Here is a 27475-nt window from a genome sequence, read left to right on the forward strand (position 1 = left end):
TCTAGAAGACCATGAAGGAAGGATGCTTGTCGGGATAACTTTCTTCCATCTCCAGTGCATTACTTCCTAACACTGACCTTATCCCATTTCCCATCAAAAATGCTGGGTTACACTTTTTTGGCTCTGAAGTTGGACGCTGGAGCTTCTGATGTTTGGCAGCGTAAAATGAGCGAAAAAAGGAATGAATTTGCCTCTGTGAAACAATGGGCAGAATTTGCATGTCACGTGTCTCCATTGTATTGGGTTTGCAGATAACAAGAAGCATTAGATTCTCATTTGTCACTGTTCATGAACTCTTCAGAGTGTGATATCCCCAGATGCTCTAAATGGTGAATTTTCTTTCTAGCTATTGCTGGATGCTGGAGCAAAGGTAGAAGGTTCCTTAGAGCATGGAGAGGAAAATTACTCTGAAACTCCTTTACAGCTGGCAGCAGCTGCTGGTAAGGACTTTCTTCCTCCTCCCATTGTAACAATTCCTCAGCTGGGATCTGTGGTTTAGGTGAGCAAATACTGGATTTCAAAAGGACTAAAATTGCATCTCTTGCCTTGCAGGAAATTTTGAACTGGTCAGTTTGCTGTTGGAGCGAGGAGCTGACCCCATGATAGGAACAATGTACAGGAATGGCATTTCCATGACTCCACAAGGTGACATGAACTCTTTCAGTCAGGCTGCTGCACATGGACACAGGTAGAGTGGGAACAAGTCTAGTGGCATCCTTCCAGTGCTACTTTTTTTGCCTGGGCATCCAATTTGAGCAGATGGGTGAAATTTCTGCATGAACAATTGAACATGCCACCAACTGAGCAGAGACGTAAGGCTTTCTGCTAGCATGTGAATTAAACCAGTTGGTGGTACAAGCTCCGTTTTGATTTCTGATGTAAAAAAAAAAAAAGGAAGGGGACTTCTTGTGGTATGTTCAATGCAGTGGTTGTTAAATGGCAGCTGATGTGACAGCAGAGAGGAATGTCAAAAACATTCCTTCTGAATTTCTTGATATTTTTCTCAGGTTTGAGTGAATTGTGTCTGTACTGCTGCAGCCTTAATTTTGTTGAATAGATTTTCTGCATCTATGTTTACTGTAAAGTCCTGTGTGTCTTAATGTTGTTTGTATGCTGCAAATATAAAAAAAAAAGAACTACTGAGATGAGCATCTGGCATGCATGACATTGCAACGCTCAGGAGTTGACTGCAGTGTAATGAATTAGTATCATGATCTTCACACTCCTACTTTTCTGATTGTAGCCATCCAGAGGAACATAGATACAGGTTAGAGACAGTACCTACCGTGTGTTTGCTTAGAGATGAGCTGCCAGTCTAACAACACGCTCACGGCACGTCAGGGCAGGTTCAACAGCTCTGTCCATCTGGAGCCTGCGAGAAATCACTGGCACAGACAGGACACTTTGGGTGTTGAGGTCTCACATTCACTCAGTGTGAATGGAAACCACAGGCCTGAAGAGAACCTGGGGCTCTCTGTGGCTTGGCTGCTGGCTGTCCACGTCACAGACACTAACTCTTGTGTTCCTACCTGTATAACGCTCACACACATCTCCTTCCTTCCATCTCTGCCCTAAATTTGTTTGGGACATACCATGCTGCAGTGTTAGTGGGAGGGGGGGGACACTGGCATACAAGGAGGGTGGGCTGGGAGCCGGCCTGGTTTCTCTTCTCACAGCTGCAAAACCAAGGGAAACTACTGAGGCTGATGAGAACCTGAGGGCACAAAGTCTCTGAGTTCGGGTTTTGTTATTTGATGGCCCAGCTGGATCACTGGCTTTGTAGAGTAGTCCCAGCTGTGCTTGAACCTGCCCTGACTGGCCTTGTTGAATGTCTAGCTGCTCTAGCTTTCCCAGACTGCTTTGAGTGTGAATCGAGTGGTGGTGCTTTCAGTAGCTCCAGGCAGCTCCCTTCTCAGGTGGCTGCCATGGTAGGAGTCCCAAGAGCTTGTCCAGAGGCACCTTGGCCTTCCCTGGTTGCTGAAGAAGTCTTGAGTCACATTTAGTTCACGAGTCTTTGTTCCCACAAGATGCCGCCCCTCATGCGACATCTGTGCTGTTCATGTCACGACAGCAGTGACTTGCAGACATGTCCCAGGCAGTGCAGGTGGGCTAGCAGGAGCTGTGCTTGCCTTGGGTCTGCTCTCAGCTGGTTCTGCCATTAGCTGGAGTAATTTCTTGGGTAGGTGTCCTAACTTGCCACACAGCAAGTAAGCCCAGTGCAGTGAAAGCCTGGCCACTGACTGCTCTCCCCTTCCTCTCCTCTCCTGCCCCCTCTCTCCCTCTCTGTCGTGCTTGACAGGAATGTTTTCCGCAAGCTGCTTGCTCAGCCGGAGAAGGAGAAGAGCGATATCCTGTCCTTGGAGGAGATCCTGGCTGAGGGCACGGACTTGCCCGACTCAGCAGCAGCTCCTCTCTGCGCCAGCCGCAACAGCAAGGCCAAGCTGAAGGCCCTGAAGGAAGCCATGTACCACAGCGCCGAGCACGGCTACGTGGATGTCACCATCGACATCCGGAGCATAGGTCAGTGCTGGGCTCCTTCTCTGCTTCGGCCAGGGAAGGACCACTCTGAGAAACACGTCCCTCTTGACGGGCTGTTGCTTAAACCAACCACGGTCACATCTTCCTCAACTCTTTTGGAATAAAAGGCGGTGGGAGATCTGACAGGTTCCCAGCCCATTCCAGGTCCACAGCACACCTGTTGAGGGGCCAGTGGCTTTTTTCTGCAGGACGCAGTGGTTTCCACCAGGAGCCATCTGCACTGCTGCATGGCAGAGTGTAGGCAAGGCTCTGGGGCAGTGTTCAGCTGTCATGGGCCACCTCCAGCTGCTTCTCTTTTGCACTCTGCTTTAAAGCAGTCCACCATTAAAACAACTTTATTTTCTGAGGCTCCGAAGGCAGGAGCAGGGAGCTGAACTCCTTGGTATGCCAGGTCTGCCAGTGAGGGACTCGAACATAATACAATCCCCCTGTGAAGTTGCTTCTGCCTGTGGGTAGGGTGGTTGTGTGACGCAGATGGAAATCGATCTGTGTGTTTACCATCCCCATTCATCTGTTCACAGAGAAAGAGAGACCCAAGTACCTGGTGTGCCTCTGCCTGGGGCAGTGCTCCAGTCCTAGGGCCATAGGATGTGGGTCAGAGCGTGCAGTGGACTGTGCAGGCAAAGATCTGGAGATGAATGAGAGGAGAGTGGCAGGGGTGCTCTGCAGGCATTGGACATTTTCTGACATAGAAGGAAAAACCTTCACTTGCCAAACACCAGGCTTATATTTCCTTCCACTCCATTCTATAAGAGCAGAAAGTAGGTCGCATCCAGCCTCATGCCTGCAGGGGTACATTAGCTCCATGTGCTTTCTCGCTCAGTGCATGGGAGCAGTTCCCTTTAACTTCCTGGAGAGTGGCTCTGCCATGACAAGCTGCTTGAAAGGGCTGATCTGCTTAACTTGCTCAGTGCTCTTTAGGGAAAATGCTAATGATCAGGAGAGGACATGGGGTATCACTTTAAAGCAAGTTTTAATATGAAGACCACCAATTTGAATCCAGGTAGGTAGGGACCAAAATCAGTTTTTTTCACCTTTTAATGGCTCTCCAGGGCCACATTCAAACAAATGAGCTAGTGTAAATCTAGTTTCCAAAAGGCTTTTGCAACGCAGAATTCCACGGCAATTACCACAAATTGGTAGTCTCTGCAGAGAAGCTGAAGGCTAGATGAGCTGAGAGACCACAGTCTTCTCTTAGCATTTGGAGGAAAGCCTCTGTGCATTAGCTCTGGGATGTACTGATAACCATCAGCCTTCTCAAGTAGGGATAAATAGAAATTTGATTTCTTGAATGATTTGGCAGCTTTCGCTTGAAATGTTAATATCAGTAAAGGTAAAAAAGCAGAAGGGCACGTCGTTCCCTGGAGCTGGGAATGAGCTGTGTCCTCTGTGTGCAGGTGTTCCCTGGACGCTGCACACGTGGCTGGAGTCTCTGCGCACGTCCTTCCAGCAGCACCGACGGCCCCTCATCCAGTGCTTGCTCAAGGAGTTCAAGTCCATTCAGGAAGAGGAGTACACTGAGGAGCTCATCACACAAGGGTTGCCTCTGATGTTTGAGATACTGAAGGCCAGCAAGGTAGGATGAAATTGCGTGTTTTAAAGCAAATCAGCCATATTCTCATCCTCTAAGTCACAAAAGCTTGCAATATTATTTTTGAACAGCTTTCCCAAAGGTTGTTTAGACTACACAGGATTATTATTATCTGTATTGATATGTATCTCGGGGTTTTTTTTCACTGTGGAACCATGGGCTATAAACACACAGGCTAATCACTGCTCCTACTAGAACAGCCTAATCACAGGTGCTAACAGTAAGCTGGAGAGACAACAAAAGCTGGTGCATAGTGGTGAAATTAAAGTCAAAAGGGTCATGGCAGTGTGGCAAGAGTAGTTGATAACCAAGCCAACCCAAGGAGTAATTTCACCCAGCTTGCTTTACAGAGCCATACAACAAAGCTAATATTCATGTTTATTGGACTTTTTTAGCCTGTCATGATTTTATCTTCCCTTCATGTGGGATTTGGACTTCTAAAGCTTGCGAGGAGACTGTTTTCTATGAGCAAAGAAAATTTTCTGTGTGTGTGTGTTTGTACTTGCAGGTTCCCCAGATTTATTCTTTCAGCTGACCTTTTTTTAGCCAAGCAAATCAGAATAACAAAACCTTTCCAAGGAGGTACCATTGGGTATGGAAGTATAATGGCAAAAGGGATGATCATGGAGCTGGCAAGGAGAGGGAAATGTATTACCTAGTGAAGAATTTAAAACTTGTTATAACCAATAGTCTCTTCTTTACTGGTTCCCCTGAGAGTCAGTCACTCCCAAGGAATGCCCAGTCACAGTCTACTGTTACCAGTATAACACTGTAGTGATGAGAAGCATCAAAATTATTTGATTGGTGTTCTTTTTCCTCATACTCCACAATACATGTCGGTATGGCCTTCTAATTATTAAACTGAAAGTAAGTAACTTTTATCACCCAACTCTATGTGTAACAGCAAGGAGCAAATAATTTCTAGCAATAGCCTAAATAATGTGAAAAGGGGACAGGTTCTGGTATAGGTACTCAATACTAGATATTCCAGACTTGGTATAGCTAATGATGGCCTACATGGATTTATTTATTCTATCTTGCTGCAAAAGCAGGCTTGGACTAGAGTCTTGAGCAAATCCTGCATATTTGTTCCAGTATTGTTCTGATTTTTGCTCCCATGAGTCTTGCCTTTGCAATTAGTTTGTATTGGATGAGTATTTATGGAGAATATTTTGAGGTAGGTTTTAGGAAATTGTTCCAGATCCTAGGATTTGTAGATTTCTTGTTCTGTACTCACTTGGGTTGATGTATGTTCATCCAGAAACTACCAGCAAAGTGCTGTTTGGTTTGAAAGTCGATATGAAGCTAATCATATTGAAAACTTAACAGAGAATAAGTTTAGGCCTTGTAATTTTTTAGGATGAGGGGTGACTTTACTTTTCTCCTGGGTGGCTGAAGCCAAGGCCAGCAATCATCATTAGAATAAATCATTTGCATAGGATTATATATTTAGTACATCTACATCTTCCACAGTCTATTGTAAGAGACCTGGGAAAAAAATAAGACTGCTACCTTCTGCTTTGAGTTCACTTAGAAACCTAAAATCTGGAGGGGCAAAAAACTGAAGTATCACAAAAACCCGACATGATGAGGAAGAAATCTGTGCTGATCTCTATGCCTGCCCCTAGGCCTGGGGGAACTGCCTGTGTTCATGCATATTCACAAACACACACTCACACAGTGTTTCATAGTCTTAGAAAAAATAATTTATCATTCTGGGACACTGTAAGGGTTTACAAATTGTCTGCAAATGTTATGAATTATTGTGGTGGTCTTGTCCAAATGGCCTCTTACAAGCTCTCCCAGACAGAAATGAGGAAAGAGACTATGCAGCCCTTTGGAAGGAATCTACATAAATTCATTTGTAGGAGAATGAGCCAATAAAAGTTCTCCCTGGTCACTCCATAGAAGGCAGCTGAGGAGAGCTGAGATTTAAAGGATCTTCTGTTCTCCTTCTGTGGAAGGGCTGAGAGCAGAGATTTTTGTGTATATCCATAGAATAGAAATCTCCTTTAAGAGGTGCAGAAGGGCCATAACTGTGGTTCACATCCCTCTCTCTTGACAGCAAACTGTAAAGCTCTGCATTTTGTAGAGCTGTGGAGAGAGGAGCTTGATTTGCCCACATGGACATGCTTTTCCCTGTGGGCTGGAAACTCTGAGAGAGATTATGACTCTTGCTAAACATCACAGTCTGGCCCAGTACATTTCCTTAATGAGTTTTTCAGGGCAAAAAAGTATAAAATAAGCAACTAGGAAGCAGAGAGCCACTTAGCAGTTCTTTGCTGATGTAAAACAAGATGTCCCATTTGCTGCATATTGTGATGCTCGGTATATTTTAATTGCATGGCAACTGGCACCTAGTAGAAATGGCATTTTGTGTTCCTATAAATAGTTCCAGCTATCCCATAATCTCAGAACAATTTACTAATATTAATGAGTTGAGACATGAAAGAAGATCTTATCCTCCCTTCACCAACAGGGAAACTGAGGTAATTAAACAGGCAGATTTTCAGTGTCTCATGGAGTGACAGTCCCAGTCTCAGAGGCTGTGATAACCTGGATAAGCCAGACAGCAATTCATAGTGTTGAGTAATTTGGCCAGAGAAGCTCCCCAAAAATCACATGGAAACATAAGGGCAGCTCTCAGGGTAGGAAGCAAACTTTCTGCCCCCACCTTCTGCTTTGCACTGTCATATGAAATGTTCTTGCAGGTTCCCAGGCCATGCAAAAAAAAGGCCAAATGCTATAGATATGAAAATACTAAAGAAAATTTAACCAATACCTACAAGAACAGTATCAGATATGAGGAATCCCTTTTTTCTTACAGATGGTTTATAAAATGCCTGTTTCTAGAGGATACAGATGTGAGGGTTTGTGTGGGAGCTCTGCTAGCACTGGTGTTGGTGACCTGTAGGGTGGCAGGGTGGAACTCCATTCCCATCTATGTGCTGGGATGCTGACAGTAGAAACAAATTTTAAAAATTGCAGAAGTCTGATGCAGTAACACAGAACAGCAACAAAACTCGGCGAGTCAGGCAAAACTGGCTGAGCTCAAGTCTCTGGGTTTATTGCCTTTCTTCAAGCTGTGAAGTCAGTGGGGGAGAACAGTGTGTAGGTTGCACATGGGTTATTCACTGCTGCACTGAAGCCCTGGAGGAAGTCTTCCAAAAGCACAGCTGAAGGTTTGATACCCAGCTCCTGGTGGCTTCCAGTGGGATGGAGCTCTTTCATTTCCTTTCATCCCTTTAAATGTCTTCTATCAGCTACACCATTGAGAATTGCATGGGGAGTGGGGAAGTAGCAGTGTTTCCATGCTGCTGAGGCAGAGCTGTGAGGACAGACAGAGAATCCATCTGCAGTTGCTCCCTCTGCAGCTCCTGCTGTCCTGCAGTGAGTTTGGGTCATTACCAAATTAAAGATCAGGGTCAAGGCACTCTGGAAAAAGCAACATCTGTGGTAAAGACATTGAGAGCTCAGTTTAAGGCACCTCTCTTAAAAGCAAGCAAAACCCAAACTGGAAAACTCCCAACAACCTAAAAAATGTCGATGACACATGATGGTTTTGGGACACTGCATGGGTAGGAAAGGCACTACCATTTAGGGATGGATTCAGTCTCTTCAGAAGACAAGCACACAAAATTAACCTGCTAGAAGTGGTTTTGACAGGGCTGTGTGAAGCAGAAGCCAGAGAGTCACTTCTGGGAGTGAGTAGCCCTGAGCTAAACTTTAGCTGCTGTGTAGAGCAGAGTTGAGTCCCTCAAAATTAAAATGATGCTGGAGATCTTGTAATGGAAGAATGATAGGAAGATACAATTGAATTCCTGCCTGTCGGTATCTGTGTTCTGCTCTTCATGGCCCAGGAAAACTCCCCCAAACTCCCTACTGGAAGCTTTCCCTTCCCTCCAGCTGAGGTTGATGTTTGCATTGCCTGAGCTTGACTCTGAGCTGGATTGCCCACCTGCCCCATGTCAGAGGACCATATTTACCTGAGGAGTGCCCCCCACCAAACAGAAGCTTTTAAAAGAGCTGTGTGGGGGCTGCATCCAGGTCCATGGGCTTGTACTACCTGAGGTGAGGCTCGCAGGTCAGCTCTTCCGTTTTTGCAGAGATTCTCCTAAGGATAATACGCTGAATGTGCAGAGATGCTTCTGTGTCCTCTGTCTACGAAAATCCTGGAGCTGTTCAGTTTGATCTTGACATTTCCACAACCTAAAAAGACAGACTGAAGCCCACAACCTCAGAAGTTAAGCACATCTGGCCTTTGGAGGAGGTTGAGTTTAGGTTTGCACTCCAGGGCTCTGCATAAGACTGAATTGTCATTAAATCACCCAGATCCATCTATGTAGATTAGCCAGCACCTTTGCCAGTGGGATGAGGTCACGAGCCAGTTTCATCCACTGCTTTTTCTGCCCACAGCAATTTATATCAGCTTGTCTTTGGCCTATTTTTTTGAGAAAATATACAATCTTTTAATTCCAAATAATCTCTCTTACAGCTTTCTCCCTTTCCCTCATAGGACCAGTAAGGAAAGGAGCTCTTTGCCATTTCTTTGGATCCTGTGTGGCCATGCATTGCTGAAGGGCATGTGTGAGTCTACATGTGCATTGAGCACATGTGCTAAAGCATTGTCTGAAGCTCCTAGAGGTGCTTCACACCAGGAAAACTTGGCTTAGGATTATAAGTGTTCCTGCTAGTGTATTGTCTAAGACTAAATCAGCTTGAGAAGTCATAGGAGCAATCCTTCACCGCCATACCTTCATTGCGTTCTGAAGGTCTCTCTCCATCCTTCGCATCCATTTCTGTCCATGATAACATGCTTATTTTATTTATTTTATTTTAATATTTGGCCCATTAGTGAGGTGTTGGGCAGCCAGGCTTGTTGAAAGATGCAGGAAACTACTTTTTAAAGATGTTTTCTCAGGATTTAAAATTCCTGCAGCTTTCGAACCTTTAAAAATGCACCTACAGGCAGCTGAAGAAAAGTGCAGGAGTGCACAGACTCTTTTGGAAGGCTGAGCTGCTTGAATAACAGCCATCAGTCTGGTGTTGACAGTTATTGAGAACAAATAGCAATTCAGAACAATAACCAGTTTTAAAATTCCAAAAGGATTCAGGCATGTGGGTATCTTGAGAAATCTAGCCTATATGGTTTAAAGCTCAGGTACTCTTTCAGCAGTAGCTTCTCCATTTGGAAACCGAAATCTCTTAAAAGGAAAGTTCGGGGATGTTTTTTAAAATATGTCTTTTCAGAGACAGCCTCTGTCACAGATGCAGTAACTACTGAAAAAGTATTTTCGTGTCTCCATCAAACAGAATGCAGCAGGAAAGAATGAAGCATCTGGCTGTTACGTTCCAAGAAAACTTTCAGAAGCTGAAGCTTGAGATGAGCATTCAGTTTCTCTGTTGCTGGGATTGATTTCTTTGTTTTTCTAGATTTGATTCTTATAAAATAAATGTTGGAGAATGTCAACAGGCTCAGCTCATATGTGTGTTCTGTTAAGTCCAGGCATGGTGGTCAGCAAAAATCAGTTATTTCCCCAGGGTATGCATATGACCTAGAAAGTGGCACTGGAAGACAAAGGAACTAGAAAATTCAACTTTTTCCCATTGCTTCGTGGTGGGCTGAAATGAATGTTTCAGATGAGCTTGAGTGAAGCTGTATTTGTTGCATGAAGCCAGAGTGCCCTGCTCTGCAGGAAGGGCTAAGGGTAGACAGGAGAGGTGAGCCCTGCATAGCACTGGGACTGGCACTCTGTTATAATCATGTCCCAAGGAAAGTCTTCTCCTGGGAGAGTGCTGTCCGTGTTTCTCTTACCTGGACACCATCAGAAAAGACTCCTCTCTGTCTTGTTGAGCTGCTTTTCAACAGAAAACTGAGCTTTTATTGTAATGAAAGGTTTCATTACAATAAAAGATATTTATTTCCCACAAAATATTTTACCTTTCTTGAAAAAATCAACACCTGAAAATGGAGTATTTTGGCTGACGACTGAAATACTTCAGCTGAAGAAAAACAGAGGAGACAGGCACACCAAAACCTGTACTAAAAATAGCCCTGAAGACATCCAGTATGCTAAAGGGTCTCCTTATGGATCCCATGGAGTGTCTGATGTCCTTCTGTGTGTCATCCAGTGCCCAGCCCGCACCCCGTGATCCATCTTTTGGCTGGGACTTGCTGTGATTTGTTAGTCAGGTTTCACTGTTCTCAAGCAACTGCAGTGATCTGTAGCATTGCCCATTGTCACTTGTAGCACTTCTGTGTCTGAACAGTTCCGAGCAAGCCGGAGCCAGGTTATCCACACATGTACATCCTGCATTCTGCGTGTGAGATGCGAGCGCCAGGTACTGAGTGGCATGCTAATAACACACTGTTAACCCCATCTCATATGGTTTCATAACACACATTCAGCTTGGTACTTACTAACACAGGTTTGATTTTGTTCCTACCCTCTGCTACCTTCTAAAATGTTCCCCTGCCAGAGGCAGAAGCCTTCTTCATTTACAATAAATAAATGCCGTGGATGTGACACCTGCCCTTTTCTGGGCTCTCACCCAGGGATTAGACTGTGCCCGTGGATCTGAGCTTTTTACATACAATGCACAGCTGGGATATAAAGAGCCTTTTGAAAAGGAGGCTTGGCAGCTTTCCCAGAAGCAACGGAAGAGTCCATTTCTGCCTTACCTGTGATTAATTCTTTTCCGTTTGTGCTTGTAGTGGAGGGGCTTGAGCCCAGCACTAACAAAACCCATTTTGTTGTGCAGTTTACTGCTTCTAACTGTAGCTCCAACCTCTGGGGCTTCCCTCCCTTTCCAGCTGTTTGACTGATATTAATTCTGTGTATGCTGCTTAACCATCTAGGAGTGACCATCTGAAGTGGCATTTATGTAGTTTTGAGGCGTTTGCTGAGCGTGAATTATGCAAGAGGATGGTAGTGGGATCACCTGTGCAAGGGTGGAGACAGTTTTGAGATGGAAAAGAAGGCCTCAGAGTTTGAGTGTTCAGGAATGGGGAACAGCAAAAAGCCCTCTCTGTTACTTCATTCTTTATCATCTTTTTCTGGGAATGGGGAGCATGAATAGAGGACTCATTCAAGGGTATCCCAGCGTGTCATGGATAAGTCGTCAATGGGCTCGGGGTATCCTGAGACTACGGCTGCTGGGGACTGCATGTGAGATGGCTGACTGGAAACAGCACTTCTGCCACTCTGCATTTAGCAGAGAAATGGGTCCCCCAAGCATCCTCAGGACCAGAGAGAGAAGATACTTTGCCAGTGCCCCTGTTCTCTGAGCAGTGTGGTTTCTCAGCTTGCTGGGGAGTTGAGTATTAACACGCAGACACCAAGCCCAGAAGAATAAGTGTTACTTTTTCTGCCTTCATGTGGTGAGCTTTTGGTTTTTGGGCTATGTAGTAGAGGAATTTGAGGGCCTGGCAGACTTAGGTTAAAACAGCATTAATGGAGCTGTGCTGATGAATGTAGCATCAGGAGAAGAAAACCCCAAAACACTGCTTGGGATTTCAGAGGTAAAGGAAAGAAGCCTGACTTGTTAACAAGAGGTTACCCTTCATGGCAGCCACGTGGAGATGGTAGGGTGTCTGTAGGCTGGTAAGAACTAAGCAGTGGGATTTGAGCAGTCTGCAACACACATTTCACCCTGCAGAATTTGGGGCATAGACACGTGTCTTGCACAGGCACTGGAGAATATTGGCTATGTATTTCCTAGTTGTGTCCAGTACCTTGTAGGAACACATCCCAGAATAGCTATGCTGCATTGATCCCTGTAACCTGGAATGGAGGAAGCTCTCCCAGGGTATGTGCTGAGGCCTGGTGGAGACTTCCATGAATCCTGCCACAGACCTTTGTCAGAGGGACATTCAGGAAAAAACATCCCTGCCCTTCCCACCCAGGTCTTCACCTCTTCTCAGATCAATCAACAAGGCATCTCTGGTCCAACAACTTGAAAGCCTCCAGCTTTGCTTCAAAAGAATTTATAAATTCCCCTCACAGTTCAAGTGCATTCAGCAGGACTGGGGAATTCCTTTAGATCTCTGCTGAAGAATGCTTTCAAGTCAGGGGACTGCTTGTATCTACAAAGCAAAGTTGCTTGCTCACCAACCAGCTCTCTGCTGGAAGCACCATCTCCCTCAGAAGACTCGCTGTTGTTCCCTGTTCCCTCTTTCCTATCTGTAAACTATCCCATGGCCAGGTAAATATTTTTATTATGTCCTGTGCCAAGCATTCTTCCCCCTCCCACAGGAGAAGACGTGAGTCGGCTCCCTTGGAGTGCAAATGAACGCCCGTGTCTGAAGGGAGGCTGGCCTCTCTCCAGGTGCTAGTCTCACACATCCTGGCACAATGTGTTCCAACATCAAACTGTAGCAAGAAAACAAACTTTGGTTTGCTCCTCCAGTGTTAATCTTGCTGCCCACAACTGCTGCAGTGAGCTCTTACAGCTGGGCTTTCACAGGTTGATAGGATGAAAGGATAAACAGGGAAGAATTATCCATCTTGGTGCTTAAGTGGGAGCTTCTGAGCATCTCAGTGTGGGTACCTGAGTGGTGGGCACTGTGTGAAGGTGAAGGTTGAATAGGCTGAACATGTCCTGTTTGCAGGAGGAATGCTTGTGCCCCAGGTCATGGGCTTCTCAGTTGTTCCCAGACACTTCACAGGCAGCCCAAGTCCTCCAAGAGCAGGATTTGGCTCAAAAAAGCCATTTTTTCCCCAGCCATCCAGCTACAGATGAAGTATTCATTTTCCCTCTCCTATTTCTGCCTGGTTTATTGGTAAAAGTCAGCAGAGGCAGTGTGGGGAGCAGATCCTGTGCCACAATCCTGTGAGCTTGGCTACGTGCTGGGGGTGTGGGGAGAAAACTTGGTGTGCTGTAATACTTTACCAATCCTCTCCCTTGCTGCTGTTTGTTAGCAATGACTCTAAATAAGCACATGCTTCAGCTCTTGCTGAGCACATTTTTTGGTCTTTGGATGGTATGAGATGTAAGTATTTAATGTTACCAGTAGAAACCAAGGTTCTCCAGCCTCCTCTCTGCCAAATGAGGTCAGTGTTCTGCATGGGAAGTCTGAAGCCACTGTCTTGTCTGACGGCCCTCTTTCTTTGATGTGTCCATCCTAAGGTCTCTTTTCGTTGTCCCATCTCTGTTCCATGTCTTGGGGTTTTTAAGCATCTCTGATGTGGATATATCACGTTTTGAGCTAATTAGAGCTTAGTTTACACCATTGTTTTCATGGGCTTGTGGGCAAAGTGGTTTTGTAATGGGCTTGTATCTGCACATCACAGAGCTGGTGACCCAGGGAGCTGGCAGCCCCTTGCCCGTGTAGGCAGGCTCCCGTGGGATTGCCTGCAGGCATGACTGGTTCTTTATGTTGGTTGGACTTACTAGTTGGACTTCCCCTTCTCCCAGTTGGGTGGCTGAGTTTGGCCTGTCCTTTTCTGGTCTCAGTGCAGCTGGATGTCCTGGTCTGTGTGCTGTGGTTTGGTCTGGTGAGTGGGACCTCCAGCTCCTAACAAGGCACTGCAAAGCCAATACCCAGATTTTCCATCAGCACATTCCCAGACACCCTGGAAGGAGGAGATTCATTGTCTTTATTGATGCATGTGTGTGTTTTTAAGAAGCTCTTGCATGGGCACATCTGTGGCTGGGAGTGGTGAGTTCATGGAACCCATGAAAACCTCAGTGACACAGACAGGACCTGTGCACCCCAGCAGATTGGAGAGGGGGCTGCCAGGAGCTCTCCTCTTCAGTGCACTTTGCTTTTATTCATTGCAGGTAAAGGTGGGCATTGTTTCTCCTCCCCAGAAGCTTCCCTCCACTCTAACCATGGAATTGTCCCCATCTTCTGTTGTATTTTCTGACTTCTAGCATCTGCCAGATCCAGCTGGGAGCTGCCCTGCTAGTAATCAGCATTCCTCTGGACACACTCCTCCCTGCCTGACTCAGTCGGCCCTGGCGCTTTGGCACAGCCCTTCCAAGCAGAGAAGAAATTGCTCTTTCTGCCCTGTCTGTCTAAAGCTTCCCCTCCCAACCCTCCCAGCAGCTGAGTCACTTCCTTCTTGAAATCTGGCCTTAAATCTTCCTTTTCTCTTTAGCCTGTGATTCACTCCCTTTGTGAGAGCTCCGACAGGAGGATACGGAACAGTGAGATGCTCCTGGGGTGAGACGCCCTTCTTGTCTCGGAGCCACAGCAGTGAGCCCCTCTCTGAGGGCTGGGCCCTGTGCCTGCTAAATGGTGTCTCTCAGTATGAGAGTTTCTCTTATCTTAGAGTTTCTTTCAGTGCTACATCTGACGTAGTAATAGAAGCCAACTCCTGCCTGCGGCGAGTGCGTGTAATTTCCTTTGACATCAGCATGTGCCTGTGAGGGAACAGCTCTACCCTTTCCCACCCTGTTTGATTAGATTCAATTAGAGAGTCATTACAGCATCTCTGCCACTCCTCCTGTCACTCGTGGGATTTAAGGAGGACTTCTGAAATGTGCTCAGAGCAAGGAAAGCTTCCATTTCTGCTTCTAAAGCCTGGAGATATTTTTACTATAACAACTATATTCCTCAAATTTTTATACTATGATTTTTGTTTTGCCCCTCACCTGCTTATTTCCTTGGCATTTGACCCTCTTATGTCTAAGTGTCTTGCCATTTCACAGTTTCATGGTGTGGAGAGGCTCACCAGCCAACAGGGTAGTTAAAAGATGTCACCATGAATTAGCAGTGTGGCGCTCCTGAACTTGTCTAGACTTGCTCCGATTATCAGCAAAGTGTGGGATAAAATTTGCCAAAGCTTTTAAATCCTGCTTTTGTCTGGCACTTAGGTAGTTAAGCATTAAATACATTTCACTACCCTTGCATCTTAGGCATACAAATATTCAAGGTGCTTAGGAAAGCATCCTATGGGTGCCTTGCCCCCAAAGTTGGGGCAGAAAAGGGTAAAGGCGAGGAACCAGACCTGGTTCTGTGAGGGTTTGGCTTCCACAGCACAGTGGTGCCCACACTGGTGCCAGAGGTATAAGAGCCCATAAAGAAACATTTGGGATTAAATGAGTGGCTGGCTCTGGTGCCTCAGTCACTCTGTAGAGGAGGGATCTGTGTGTGAGACTGCTGCACTTCCAAATGTGTGCAGGCTGTGCAGCTACATCTGTCTGTAGCTCGGGTTTTCTAAGACATGATCAGTGACTATTTTCTAAAAAGCAAAAAAAAAATCATTTTCCAGTACAGTAAGTCTGCAAATAAATTGAACTCACTGTTGTAAAGGAACTTTGTTTTTGCAGAGGGGACTGGGCTATGGCATTTTGTAGGCAAAGACTTGTCATCCAAGGAGAACACTTCTTAATTTAAATTTATTTGTACAGGAGACATAGCAATCAAGTAAATGAGAACTGCAGTTTCTAACAAATGCTAATAATTGTAAGCTCTTATTTTAATAAAGCTTCAACAGTCACACTTTTCACCTTAAAACAGGTGCCTGTGGAGAACAATGTAACATGTCCTTTGCATACTGATCTTATGTTTTGTGTATTTGTTTTCTTTTGTGTAGAACGAGGTGATCAGCCAGCAGCTCTCTGTCATTTTCACTCATTGCTATGGACCCTACCCAATTCCAAAGCTCGTGGAGATTAAGCGCAAGCAGACCTCCCGCCTGGGTAAGAGTCACTGCAAGATCCTCGTCGGCTCTCCAGGGAGAGCTGTGGGAAGGCTGTGGTTGGCCAGGTGCCTGAGCAGGGTGCAAGTCAGAAAAATCTCAAAGTCAGAAAATTTGAAAGACAGAATTAGAGAAAGGAAGGGCCCCAAACTAAACGTGGCCTAAAACTCCCACTGACATCAGGAGGGTCATCAGGTGCACTGGAGTGGGGCCGTAAATCTGCAGAGATTTGTCTGTGTTGCTGATTAGGCTGGGATCCAAGCCTTGGCCCTGGAGCAAGGTGTCTGTCTGGATCTCAAACCACCCTGGCTGGCTGCAGGTGATGCTGCACCAGCACAGCCCTCCCAGCTTGGTCAGCAGAGCCCAGGATGTTTTCTGGGGGATGAGCAGAGGGCCCCCCAGGATCTGCTGAGCTGCAGTTTGCTCTGGGCAGCAGAGCTGGAGGCTGTGCCAGTGTCACACGGCAGGGACGGCTGGCTGCTTTTTCAGCAAAGGTCATCACAGACTTCAGAGCTGTGAATTCCCTTTGTCTGAACTCAGTGTGGTTGTCTCAGGCTGTCCAAAATAGCTTTATGGGCTTTACTCACTAAAAACAATATCCTTCTATTCTATTGCTTTCTTTTATCAAAACAGGGAAATATTCAGTATGTTTCAGACCTCTTCCAAATTAAAGTTATTGACTTTTTTGTTTCCTTCTTTTTGTGATTCTAGATCCACATTTTCTTAACAATAAAGAGATGTCAGATGTCACATTTCTGGTGGAAGGAAGACCATTTTATGCACATCGAGTGTTGCTATTTACTGCATCACCAAGGTAAAATAGAGACACATCTCTGGTTTTTAACAAAAATATAATTTGATTTATGGGTTTGTGGGGTTGGTTTGTTTGTTTTGCTGTCCCAGTTCTTTAAAGGCTAATGGCCCAATCTTCAAGTTTTTCTTAATCAGAACATCCCCACAGCTTGTTTCTGGTTGATCTGCCAGATATTTAACAAGTGCTCCTGTCAATAGATTTTCATCCAGTGAATGATCCATGCTTCTGGCCATGTATCTGACTTTGTTGCACTGAGGCACATTGGCATGGTGCTCATTACTGCACTCAGTTCTCAACCATACAGGAGGCATGATACTTTGATTATTAATAATTTACTGAGTGGTAAATTCTTGTGAGGAGTTAAATCCTGCCTTGCATCAGTTTCAGCAGTCTCCAGGAAAAACAAGCTACTATCACACAATTCTTGACAGCATTCGACAACTTTTAAATGAAATTAAATAGCTGTGAAACATACCATACTGTATCCAAAGGCAGTATTTATAGTTGGTTTCCTGTGCTCAGAAGGCTGAATGTGAGTTTCCCAGCTTAACCCAACCCAAGAGTTGCTCACGAACATTATTTGTGTGCAGCTGTAAAATTCAAGGTGTACCTTTAAACAAATCTTGCTGGCCCACCAAAACAGCTTATTTTGAGATGTGGGAAGGACAGAGCTCTGAGTTTGGATGATTTAAGCAATATGGGAATTGATGCTAGTTGAGCTGCCAACCCACATCACAGAGTAGAGAGATTTGAATGAAGTAACTGCAGTAGCTGACCGTGCCCTCAACTAAGAAATGGATATTGGTGTTTAGAGCTTCTTGGTAATGTACAAATATGTTCCAAACTCCAGCTTTAAGCCTAGTAAATTGCGTTCATAATAGAGTTTGACACTAGTGAAAGCAAGTAAATTGTTATCTGTATTTTAATTAACAAGATGCAGTCATGATGAGGGAAAGGTTACCATCCAGCAAATGCTGGTCTTGATAGATAAGCTGAGCTCTGAGCTACTGCTGGAAGGTCAGATGAATTAACAAAGAGAGAAGGTACAAGGGCAGGTGTTTCTGGCAATAAATTTCCCATTTTCACCTTCTGATCAATGGGAATACCTGGGTTTGAGAAGTAGATTGTTACATATGTATATATCTCACATAAGTTTGCAATAATTAACTAAAAATATGTGAGCTTTTTGTCCTGAAACTTGTGTCTGAATTTCAGGTTATGATAATCAGAGAACAGTAACCTATCCAGTTTCTCTCATGCCTCTTCTCACACAGTTATACTGAGCATGCATGGGAGCATTAAAAGTCTCAGTGTCTTTTTTTGTTTTGTTCCAAAAGATTTTTTAAACCAGCGTAATGGACATAAGCCAAAATCTATCGCACTCAAAAAAGGAAAACATTCAGGTTTTAAATGTTGCAGATCTTCATATAAGATCATGTTGCCTTCAAGAAAAACAAAAAACGGTTCTGTAATATGTGTCATTACAGAATCTGAGTTTCAGATGTACATTTTACTCTATTTTATATGTATTTTTCAGAAATTTCTAATTGAAATCTTACAGAGAGAAGCTTCTTCCTTTTGGTTTGAACTTTATGTTAGTGTCTAAATCTGGATGCTTTTTGGTGACAAATACGTTCATTTCAATATACTGGTTTTGCAAGAATTGATGCTGTTATTCCATTGCACTTCTGTACTGTTTTTACTGCATTTTTCCACAGAGATAATTGGGCTGGTATTTCAGTTTTGCTCTTTTTTATTTAGGTTTAAAGCATTGCTGTCTAGCAAGCCCTCATCTGATAGTACTTGTATTGAGATCAACTATGTGAAGTACCCCATCTTTCAGGTACAGTCCCCACACTGAATTTGAATGGAACTTGTAAGAGGAGCACCATGCATGCCCTGTCCAAATTAGTACTTATGTATTTGACAAACCAGAGCAGTGGTTTCACAAGCACAGGCTTCATCTCTGTTCAAGCACTGCAGAGTTCTATTGATCACAAATGTGCCTCAGCAGATACAGCAACAAGCATTTCACTGACATGGGCTGTGCACACAAAGCACTGCCTGTCAGCATAAGGCATTTCTTTCTGTAGTTGGCTCTTTCTGTATTTAATGGACAGGTTTGGAAGAGACACACTTCATTCCCTTCCTTAGCAGTGCTCTCCAATCAATTTAGTGGCATGAAAAGGCAGAGCTTGCTCTCTGTACCTGTAGCATGGATGTGCTTCCCTTGCTTTGAGCTGGAGCTCAGGCAGCTCCATGTATTGACTGCTACTGCTGCACATAAATCCCAGCTGCCCACAATAACTGGGCTCCCCACAGAGGGATCTTAGCTGCCCTGTATTACAGTGCAAAGCCTCCTTCTCTTTCTTACCTTCCATGCATGCCCACACACAGCTGGATGAAGGTGGCCTTTGCCAGGGAAGGGATAAGGGAATCGCCATTGTATATGCTGTGTTTGCCTGAATCAGTGATGTACTTAACAGACTGGGAAATACACTGAAAGTTCAAAATGAGTTAATCAGTTTCCTGCAAACTGTTTGGAACTTACCAGGAAATCCAGACAATTTGAGGGTGAGGTTTGAGACATTAGACTACCTGTGAGAAGGAAACACTGAACTTTGCGGAGTGAGAGAATAACCAAGTATATCTTTGAAATCAGGAGGCTTGAGCCATTTTTATCTACCAATCCGTGATGGTGTTAGGAGAACCTCGGGTATTGCCTGCATTGTCCCCTGTTCCTCTATGTCTTGGATTGGTTTTTATAAACACTCCCTTTGTTTTCTTACAGCTGGTTATGCAGTATCTTTATTATGGTGGTGCAGAGTCACTCCTGATTAAAAATAATGAAATTATGGAGGTAAGAGACATTTATTTAATTGCAGTGGGAGCGATGCTGACTGATCTCTGTGCCATTCACCCGAGGGCATGTGGCCATTGGGCAAGACATGAGCACTCCTGTAAGAGCCAGCAGTGCCTCACCTGGAGTGCCCAGGCTCTCTGCAGTCCTGCAGGAGACTGGGAGACTTTGCAAATACCTACTTAGAGGCAAAGCTGGAACCAATTTCCAGTGACTTAGTGTTCCATCCTCCCTATCTCAGCAGCATTAAGAACATCCAATTTGGTTTGTCACATGGGAGAGGTCTTGGGCACGTGCTGGGCTTTAACCATGAGAGAAGTCCACTGGAGACACACACAGTTCAGTTCAATTTCAAACATGTGACTCTCAAATTTTATGAATAAAACCATAATCTGCTCCCTGAGATAGAGAGACTTCTTTGCCCCTTTCTCGCTGGATGTAAAACGCCCAGGTGCTGTTGAGGCCTTTTGCAAAAGCCAAACCAAGCCAGCTGGAGCTGACTGAACCTTCACACAGCCACCGGCCACGCAACGACAACCTTATGGATGTTAAGTAATCCCCTTCCAAATACTGTGTGCCATCGTTGTCAGCTATGATCAACAAAACCACTCCAGCTATACAGAATTAAGATATATTGAGCAAGTTCTTGATAGTCATTCAGGGAGTTTTCAGGCAGCCAAAAAGAGTGCAGGTCAGTAAATACTGAATTCAGAGCTACTTAAACAGCTGGTAATCATCACTGTCTGCCACCAGGATCACAGAATATCTCAAGTTGGAAGAGACCCATAAGGACCATCAAGTCCAACTCCCTGCTCCTTGCAGCGCTATGTAAAGCTAAACCACATCACTCAGAGTGTTGTGCAGATGTGCCATGAACTCTGGCAGGCTTGGTGCCATGAGCACTTCCCTGGGGAACTTGTTCAATGACTGACCACCCTCTCAGGGGAGAACCTGTTCCTTATGGCCAGTCTGCACTTCCCCTGGTGCAGCTGCTTTCCTTTTCCTCGTGTCCTGTTGCTGTTGCCTGCGTTATTCTGTCCCTATAACTCTACAGTCTGGCAGCCAGAGGATGGAACTGATCAGGACTGAGATTACCCCTCTCTAGTGCAGGCGGTGGATTTTTAAGTGAGCCATATCCACATCATTTTTTTGAGCTGTATAGGAGAAGTTCCCTAATTCTCTGTTTCTCTCCAAGTTTTGAAAGACTTCCTGAATTTCTAAGCTTTTCTGAAATAGAGAATTTTAGACTAGGCAGTGCTGTGGCTTTATAGAGATGTGTGTGTTATCATCTAGGCTGTTAAAAAGCTTGTGCTGCATTTCAGCTGGCAGCTTGCTCTACTTTTGTGACATCTCAAAATTTCTGAGACTCCAGAATGTATGACTGATTGATTGATCTCTTGATAACAGATCTGGCCATGGTTCCTCACAGTTTAAAGTAATTACAAACCAGCACGTGACTGCTTGAGCCACAGAGGCAGCTGGAATAGGATTTGGCTTTATCTTTCAAAACTGCATTTAGTAACTTGCCTTATTACACATATGATAACAAGAAGCGCCAGAAATACTCCACAGAAATCTTTGCTGCAATTCATAATTGGGGCCAGCTGGCTGCTGTCACATCAGCACTGCAGATTTCCAGCACTTGGATTTATTTATGGAATTAAAGTAGATCTTGAGCAGACTGCATAGGAGAAGTCAGAATAATGTCATGGAAGTTTCAGGGTTTTGTTTGTTCCCCAGTGCAGCATGAGAGCCCCTTTGGGATGCAGAGGTTAGCTTTTTGTTATGAGTCCCAAATAATAAGGGCTGTGTAGAAGTCTGAATAGCTGAGTAAGTGCTATTTAAACACGTGAACAGCTTGATCTAAGGTCTGGCTGGGTTACAGCAAGGCGTCAAGCAATGAAGAACTCCAACCTGCTTTCGAAGGCAGAGCAGAGAGCCAGAGACAATGACCTACCATGGAGAGCCAGAAAATTAAATTACATTCTTGTAAAATGACAGAAAAAGGGCAATAGAGGAAATACTAACACTGCTGAAATCAGTTGAAGTACTCAAAATTCAAGCCATTTTCACCCCATAGGCATGCAGAGATGCCAAGGCAGTGCCGGGATAGGCAGTGTAGCCACAGGGGAGATGCGGGCCCAAAGAGGGAGGTCATTGCTGGTGTCAGAAGAGCTGTGGTAGAGCAGTGACCGACACATGACACTCACACAGATGCTGGCTATTGCCTCACAAAGCTGGTTCCCACCTCTGTGCACTTGTTCCTTGGAATAACGTGGACCTCAGACAGTGTTTCAGTGCTCCTGGCGTGGACATCCCCTGACAGCTGCTCACAGGCTAGGACAAGGAGCATATGGAGATCTGATTCCACTCCCTTGAGCCTGCTGAGGTGGCAGGTTTGAAGTTTATTGTCTCTCTAGATTAAGACTGCCCAGGACGGTCATCATCGTTTGGTTTGAATTCCTTTGTACACTTGATCCTGACCTTTCTGCTGACTTCCTCACATCCAGCCCAGGTGCTCTGTTTCTATAAGATCTTGGGGAATAGTTGAACCAGGACTTTCAGTTTTGGGGATGTATTTGCAGGTCTTTTATTGCAGTCAAGTTTGCAAAGTGACAAAATATTCTTCAAACCGCTGTTTCCTTTTTGTCCTTGTCCCATTCCAAAGTCAGCATGTGGACCTGAGCAGCCTTTGGTGGTCCCTCTGTGTATAGATTCCCATTGTGTGATTTAGAAGAGACTGCAGAGGGTTAAAACAACCAAGCAATCTTCTCATTCTGACTTTTTGTCAGTACTTTCATGCTAACTGAAGAAGGGGCAGAGAAAAAAGTATAATGAAACAGTAAAGAAGCAAGCTCTGATTCTGTATCACTCAGCAGTTTTTGACTCTTTTTTCCATGCCTTTTGTTTTTTTTTTTTAGCTTCTCTCCGCTGCTAAATTTTTCCAGCTTGAAGCTTTACAACGACACTGTGAGATCATTTGTGCAAAAAGCATTAATACAGAAAACTGTGTGGATATTTATAATCATGCCAAGGTAAAAATAACTGCATATGCTTGCATGTTGTGTGTCTGCTGTCATTCTTGTAGGTCAGTTTTGTAATAAGTAGTTATATATATATATGTATATCTCATATGCTTAGTACATTTGCTGCATGTTTAAGATTTGTCATTCATTTACTGAGACTGACTGATAAATTGGTACCTGGTATAGGACAATCCAAAATTAGTTAGTCTAAGTCCAAGGTGGCAGCTTCTTAGCTGTACCACTGTGTGGGAGATCTATCCCTTATTCATGGGCAGCACAAACTGGTGAGCTGATTCTACAGGAATCACTAAGTGAAGTAGGCATCTCTGCTTTCACCTTCCAAGATGCATTTTCCCATTTCCATTACCTGTTTCTTCCTGCCTGAAGCCCAGTGGGGTGATACACTCAATGCTGGTGACACTTTATCAATATATAAAAATGCCATGTTGTGTAAGTGCAATGGCTCAGAGCCCTGCAAGGATGGTAATGAGAATTTTATGTCTTGGAGAGTTTCTTATTGGAATCAAATGATATACTTAGCTTGTGAGGTTGCCTAAGTCATTAGACACAAAAGCATGGCATTTCTTGTCCTAGAAAACCTATTTTCACGCATTGGTGGAGGTGGTTACCACATTGATTAGTTTCAGTTTTTTCCCTCCTCATGTGGAGTAGTTAGATTTTCACTTGGAAGATGGAAATGGTACACAAATAAGTGCAGTGAAATATTCTTCTTGCATTTCTTAAGAGATTTTTTGTCTAACTTGCATGGTCTATAAAAAAGATAAAACTGATGCATTGTGACATGGAGGTTTGATTGAACAGAGTAATCCTGCAGATTGCTCCAAACCCCTGGAGATCTGACCTCCGTTGCCATCATCAGGTATTTCCTACAGAGAATAGTAATGCTGGGTCTTCGTGGACAGATAACATGCAATCAGTGTTTGAAATAGCACAAAGCACAAAGATCCACCTATAAAAATAAGCAATGAGGTGTATCTGTAGGTCCATTTAATGTAAGAGGAAAAAAATTACAGTGCAGGAATCATTTGAAAAATATTTGATTTGTCTTGTAGCTCACGTGCAAACTTCTCAATTTGTATTGCTGTCAGCAAAAACAATAATTTTGCTTTAAAATCATGTTTTCTTTGAATTGTGAAATGGGGCTGTTAATTTACATCCTCATTGAAGAAAATTCTTACATTCTGGGACTTAACAAACCCAGTGGCTAAATCCAGCTCCTGGTTTGCCTGTAAGAGCCCCAACCTGCAAGTTATTTGTGCCTGACCTCCCAGTGGAAGCAGTGGAAATGGGGTACCTGGGTGGGTTTTACAGCCAGAGTCATGTTGGCAGTGCTGTGAGTAGGGCACTGCAGCAACAGCCAACCTGGCTGTGCCTGAATCTTTGACTTCTGGAATTAGTTGGGTTGGAAGGGACCCTTAAAGATTATCTAGTTAGAGCCATGGTCAGGGACACCTTTCTTGACCTTGCTGCTTTGCAAGTTCATCTGCACCTGCAGGACCTCCCCAACCTTTCCAGAGGGGGATGTGTGAGCGGGTTGGCCCAGAGACAAGTGGAGCACAGCCTTTGTCATCAAGATTGAGAGACAGATACAGTTTGGTGGATGGTCCCTTGCAGGCCCAGGAGTTGAACTCAGTGACCCTTGTGGGTCCCTTCCAACTCAGCATATTCTGTGATTCTGTAATGTGAATTTGGTCATATTTACAAATAAATGCTGACTGGAGAGTACTGATATCATTAATATCCCTATGGGCATTCCATTTTTAAAATTGCTTTCATATAACTGTGGAATTCCAGCTTGGAAGGTACTTCAAGGATCATCTGGTCCAACTTGTCTTTGTAAAAATACGGTCTAGACAAGATGGCCCTGCACCCTGCCCAGCTGAATCTTAAAGTGTCCAATGCTGGGAAGCCCACCTCTGCCCTGGGGAGATTTTTTTTAATGGCTGATTATTTCCATTTCTCCTCAAAGCATATTTTGCCTGACAGCTTTCTGCAATCATATATCCCATCCTTGCTAAGGACAGCATTCTTGAAACATGGTCTGTAATGTTTGCCCAAACCTATAGTTTTAGGGTGTAACTTCTAGCATGAAATCATGGGTCTGGTAAACTCTGTGGTAAAACTTCCATCAGCTTCCAAGGGAGCAAAGCTTCAGCCTGTGGAATTTTGTTTCCCCAACAGCCAGGGTCTTTTAACATGGAATTATTATGAGAATCATCAGCATAAAATACTGTTTTATTAACTCCTTCCTCTCCATGCATTTATATCTGTAAGTAAGCACATTTTAGACTGTGCTTGTCTAAAAGGCTTAGCTTGTGTATTTGTTTGTGTGCAGCTCTTACGCACTGTATTTGCTGCCTGGGTTTTATCAGAATGGTTATCTCTCTCTAATTTCACTTCTTGTAGTTCCTCGGCGTCACAGAACTATCTGCCTATTGTGAAGGCTACTTTCTAAAGAACATGATGGTCCTCATTGAAAATGAAGCTTTCAAACAGTTGTTGTATGACAAGAATGGAGAAACATCTGGTCAGAATGTACTAGAGGACTTACAGAGGACGTTGGCCACAAGGATTCAGTCAATTCATTTGTCTTCTTCAAAGGGCTCCATTGTGTAAAGCTGAGGAAGATGGTAACCCTCTAATCAAAGACCCTGCAAGTTAAGTCTTCTGTTGCAGTTGCTCAAACCTGTTGCAATTGCTTAAATGACTACAAAAAAAGAAAATGTAAAAAATTCTGCGTTGCATCCCAACAGTTCTGTTTCAGCCAAAGGTGCTGCACTGGGGCTGTGTCCCCGCCTGGATGAGAGAATACAGAAAACAAAGTTCCTCCCTGGTTTTGAGCAAGCTGGGTACCAGAGTATCCAGTGAATTGCCCTTGTACTCACATTCTGAACACAAGCCTGTTCATGGAGCTTGATGCCAACAAAAGCCAGAACTCACATCAGTGAACTGCAGAAGTCCCTGCCTGAAGAGTAGTGCTGGGGAACACCTGAATTGACCAATTAATCATTTAAGTCAGATTTGTTCCAGTGTTATACAGTTAAGAACTATATCTATCCCAGAGTCCATTATCTTGTGCATTTAAGAGATGTAAGAGCTGTTATTGCTGTCCAGCAAAGATCAGCTGTATTAGAGAGTGGGTAAGACTGTTATAGTTGAGGAAATATACTGGCAGATTTTTAGGGGTGGGAACTTTTTAAACTGTTCATAAAAATAATGGGGTGGCCTTGTAGTTTAAAACCCATTTCTTAAGCTTAAAATTTCATTTTCAACAGAGTTGTGTTTGAGAATCTATGTAACATGTTTTGGTTTTTTAAATGGTAAAATGTACATTGTGTAAACACACATGTGATCAAGTTTTGCTTGTATTCTTTCCTAGGGTGGTATAATCTTGCCTAAGAGGCTATGGTTACACCAAAGAGGCACATTACCCAGACTGTCTCTAATACAGTAGTTGGGGGGGCAGGAGAACTGCATGCTACTTGTGATTTGGGGTTGAAATCAATGACAAACTCAACAACATGCCTTTGCATGGTAACTGTACCTGTGAAATGTTCTGTTCGTGCTTCGTTTTGCCAAGACAAATGCAATGTTACTTCTTGTCAAACTTCATTTGTGAAATTAGCTTATTTTTTTATCTGGTGTGATTGGCTGCAATATGATACCCCTGGAGCTCCTTCTCGAGATGCTGATTTCTGTTTGTTGCAGTGAAGAGATAACAACAGATCTTTAATTTAGTGATGTGTGGATATTTTGCTACTGGCCAGAGATTGTGTCTGAGTTAGACTTTTTAAAATTATAATTAAATATGTACTGTAGAATGATTTCTCACTGTATCCTGAGAATGTATAGGTAATCTACAATGCAGGGCTTGGGTAGGGTGGGGTGGGGGTGGTGTGATTTAAATGTCAGATGTCAGCTTTGTTTATTTTGCAGCATATTGTTAGCAAGACAAATCTGCTATGTGCCACAGCATTCTGGATGCCCTCTCTGAAAACCACAGTAAGAAGCAGGCAAAGATGTTGCCTTCTCCATGGCAAAATGACATTAATATATTTATTTTCTAGCGTGCCATTCTAAGAAGTTTAGAAGTTTGCATGTTAACCTCTTTTGTTGAAGCATCTACATCAGGTGCCCTTCCATGTTCCAGCTTTTGATGTGCTCAGAGAACACAGTTTTTAGCTATCAACTCAGTAGGAAGCTGTTTCATGACTCTGAGGTATAAATCCTCCCTTGTGCTTGGTCTTCTAAAGCCTCTACAGTTTCTGCAACAAATGACAAAATGTCTAAACTGCCACTAATGTTGCAGAGACACTGCATGTCAGTCAATTAGATCTTGTTTTCTGCATAGTAGATGTTCACACAAGATGTTGTCTGGGACTTTTAAGTAATGGCTACTTCTGAGTGAATGTTGTGATCATAGAGAAGCAAGACCATATTTAATACAACAGCAACACACAGAGGTGCTTGTTGTTGCTTGGTGTGCCTTCTCATCCATGGAAACCCATCCTTGTATGACAAAAACAACTAGCTAAGAGCAGGCCTTAGCCTGTAGCCTCATGATTTAATACAGCAAAGTTTTTTAAAAAATAATAATTGTATTAAATGGGAGGGAAACACTGATAACTCCATGCTAGTCCTTCTTCTGAGTTGAGGGTGTCTGTGGTAAAGTTCACTAGATTTCTTTCAGCAATAAAGGGGTTAATAGGGCCTTTGGTGGCTGTACATGGGGTGGTCACCTGTTTGGGCACCCTGAGCTAATAAAGGAAGGGACTGCAGCTAAGGATTTATACAGGAATAACTTTTGCTCTTGGAAATGCTGATAATCCAAACATCACAGATGTATAGCTGAAGGAAACCTTAAGAAAAAAGAGTCATAACTTTGAATTCTTTTTTGACCAGTGGTCCCCAGGACTTTTGCCAGCAGAAAAGCCAGCCTGTGTAAACCTAGCATTCATTTCTCCTGGAAGCAGCCAG

At 44.0% G+C, this 27475-nt stretch overlaps 1 protein-coding gene across 1 annotated transcript in view; it reads left to right on the plus strand.

Annotated features, from left to right (window-relative positions):
• BTBD11 (BTB domain containing 11) overlaps nucleotides 1–25843 on the plus strand; it is a 69648-nt gene extending 43805 nt beyond the window's left edge. The window contains exons 7-16 of the mRNA XM_005421795.2: nucleotides 347–440; nucleotides 553–688; nucleotides 2300–2520; nucleotides 3936–4114; nucleotides 15673–15778; nucleotides 16489–16591; nucleotides 18353–18434; nucleotides 19383–19451; nucleotides 22373–22486; nucleotides 24905–25843. Coding sequence (XP_005421852.1) covers nucleotides 347–440; nucleotides 553–688; nucleotides 2300–2520; nucleotides 3936–4114; nucleotides 15673–15778; nucleotides 16489–16591; nucleotides 18353–18434; nucleotides 19383–19451; nucleotides 22373–22486; nucleotides 24905–25114 — 1314 coding nt within the window. The 3' untranslated portion in view covers nucleotides 25115–25843. The remainder of the gene's footprint in view (nucleotides 1–346; nucleotides 441–552; nucleotides 689–2299; nucleotides 2521–3935; nucleotides 4115–15672; nucleotides 15779–16488; nucleotides 16592–18352; nucleotides 18435–19382; nucleotides 19452–22372; nucleotides 22487–24904) is intronic.
• Nucleotides 25844–27475: the final 1632 nt, after the last annotated feature.

Source organism: Geospiza fortis, unplaced genomic scaffold (genome assembly GCF_000277835.1).
Source record: "Geospiza fortis unplaced genomic scaffold, GeoFor_1.0 scaffold173, whole genome shotgun sequence".
Lineage (NCBI taxonomy): Eukaryota > Metazoa > Chordata > Aves > Passeriformes > Thraupidae > Geospiza > Geospiza fortis.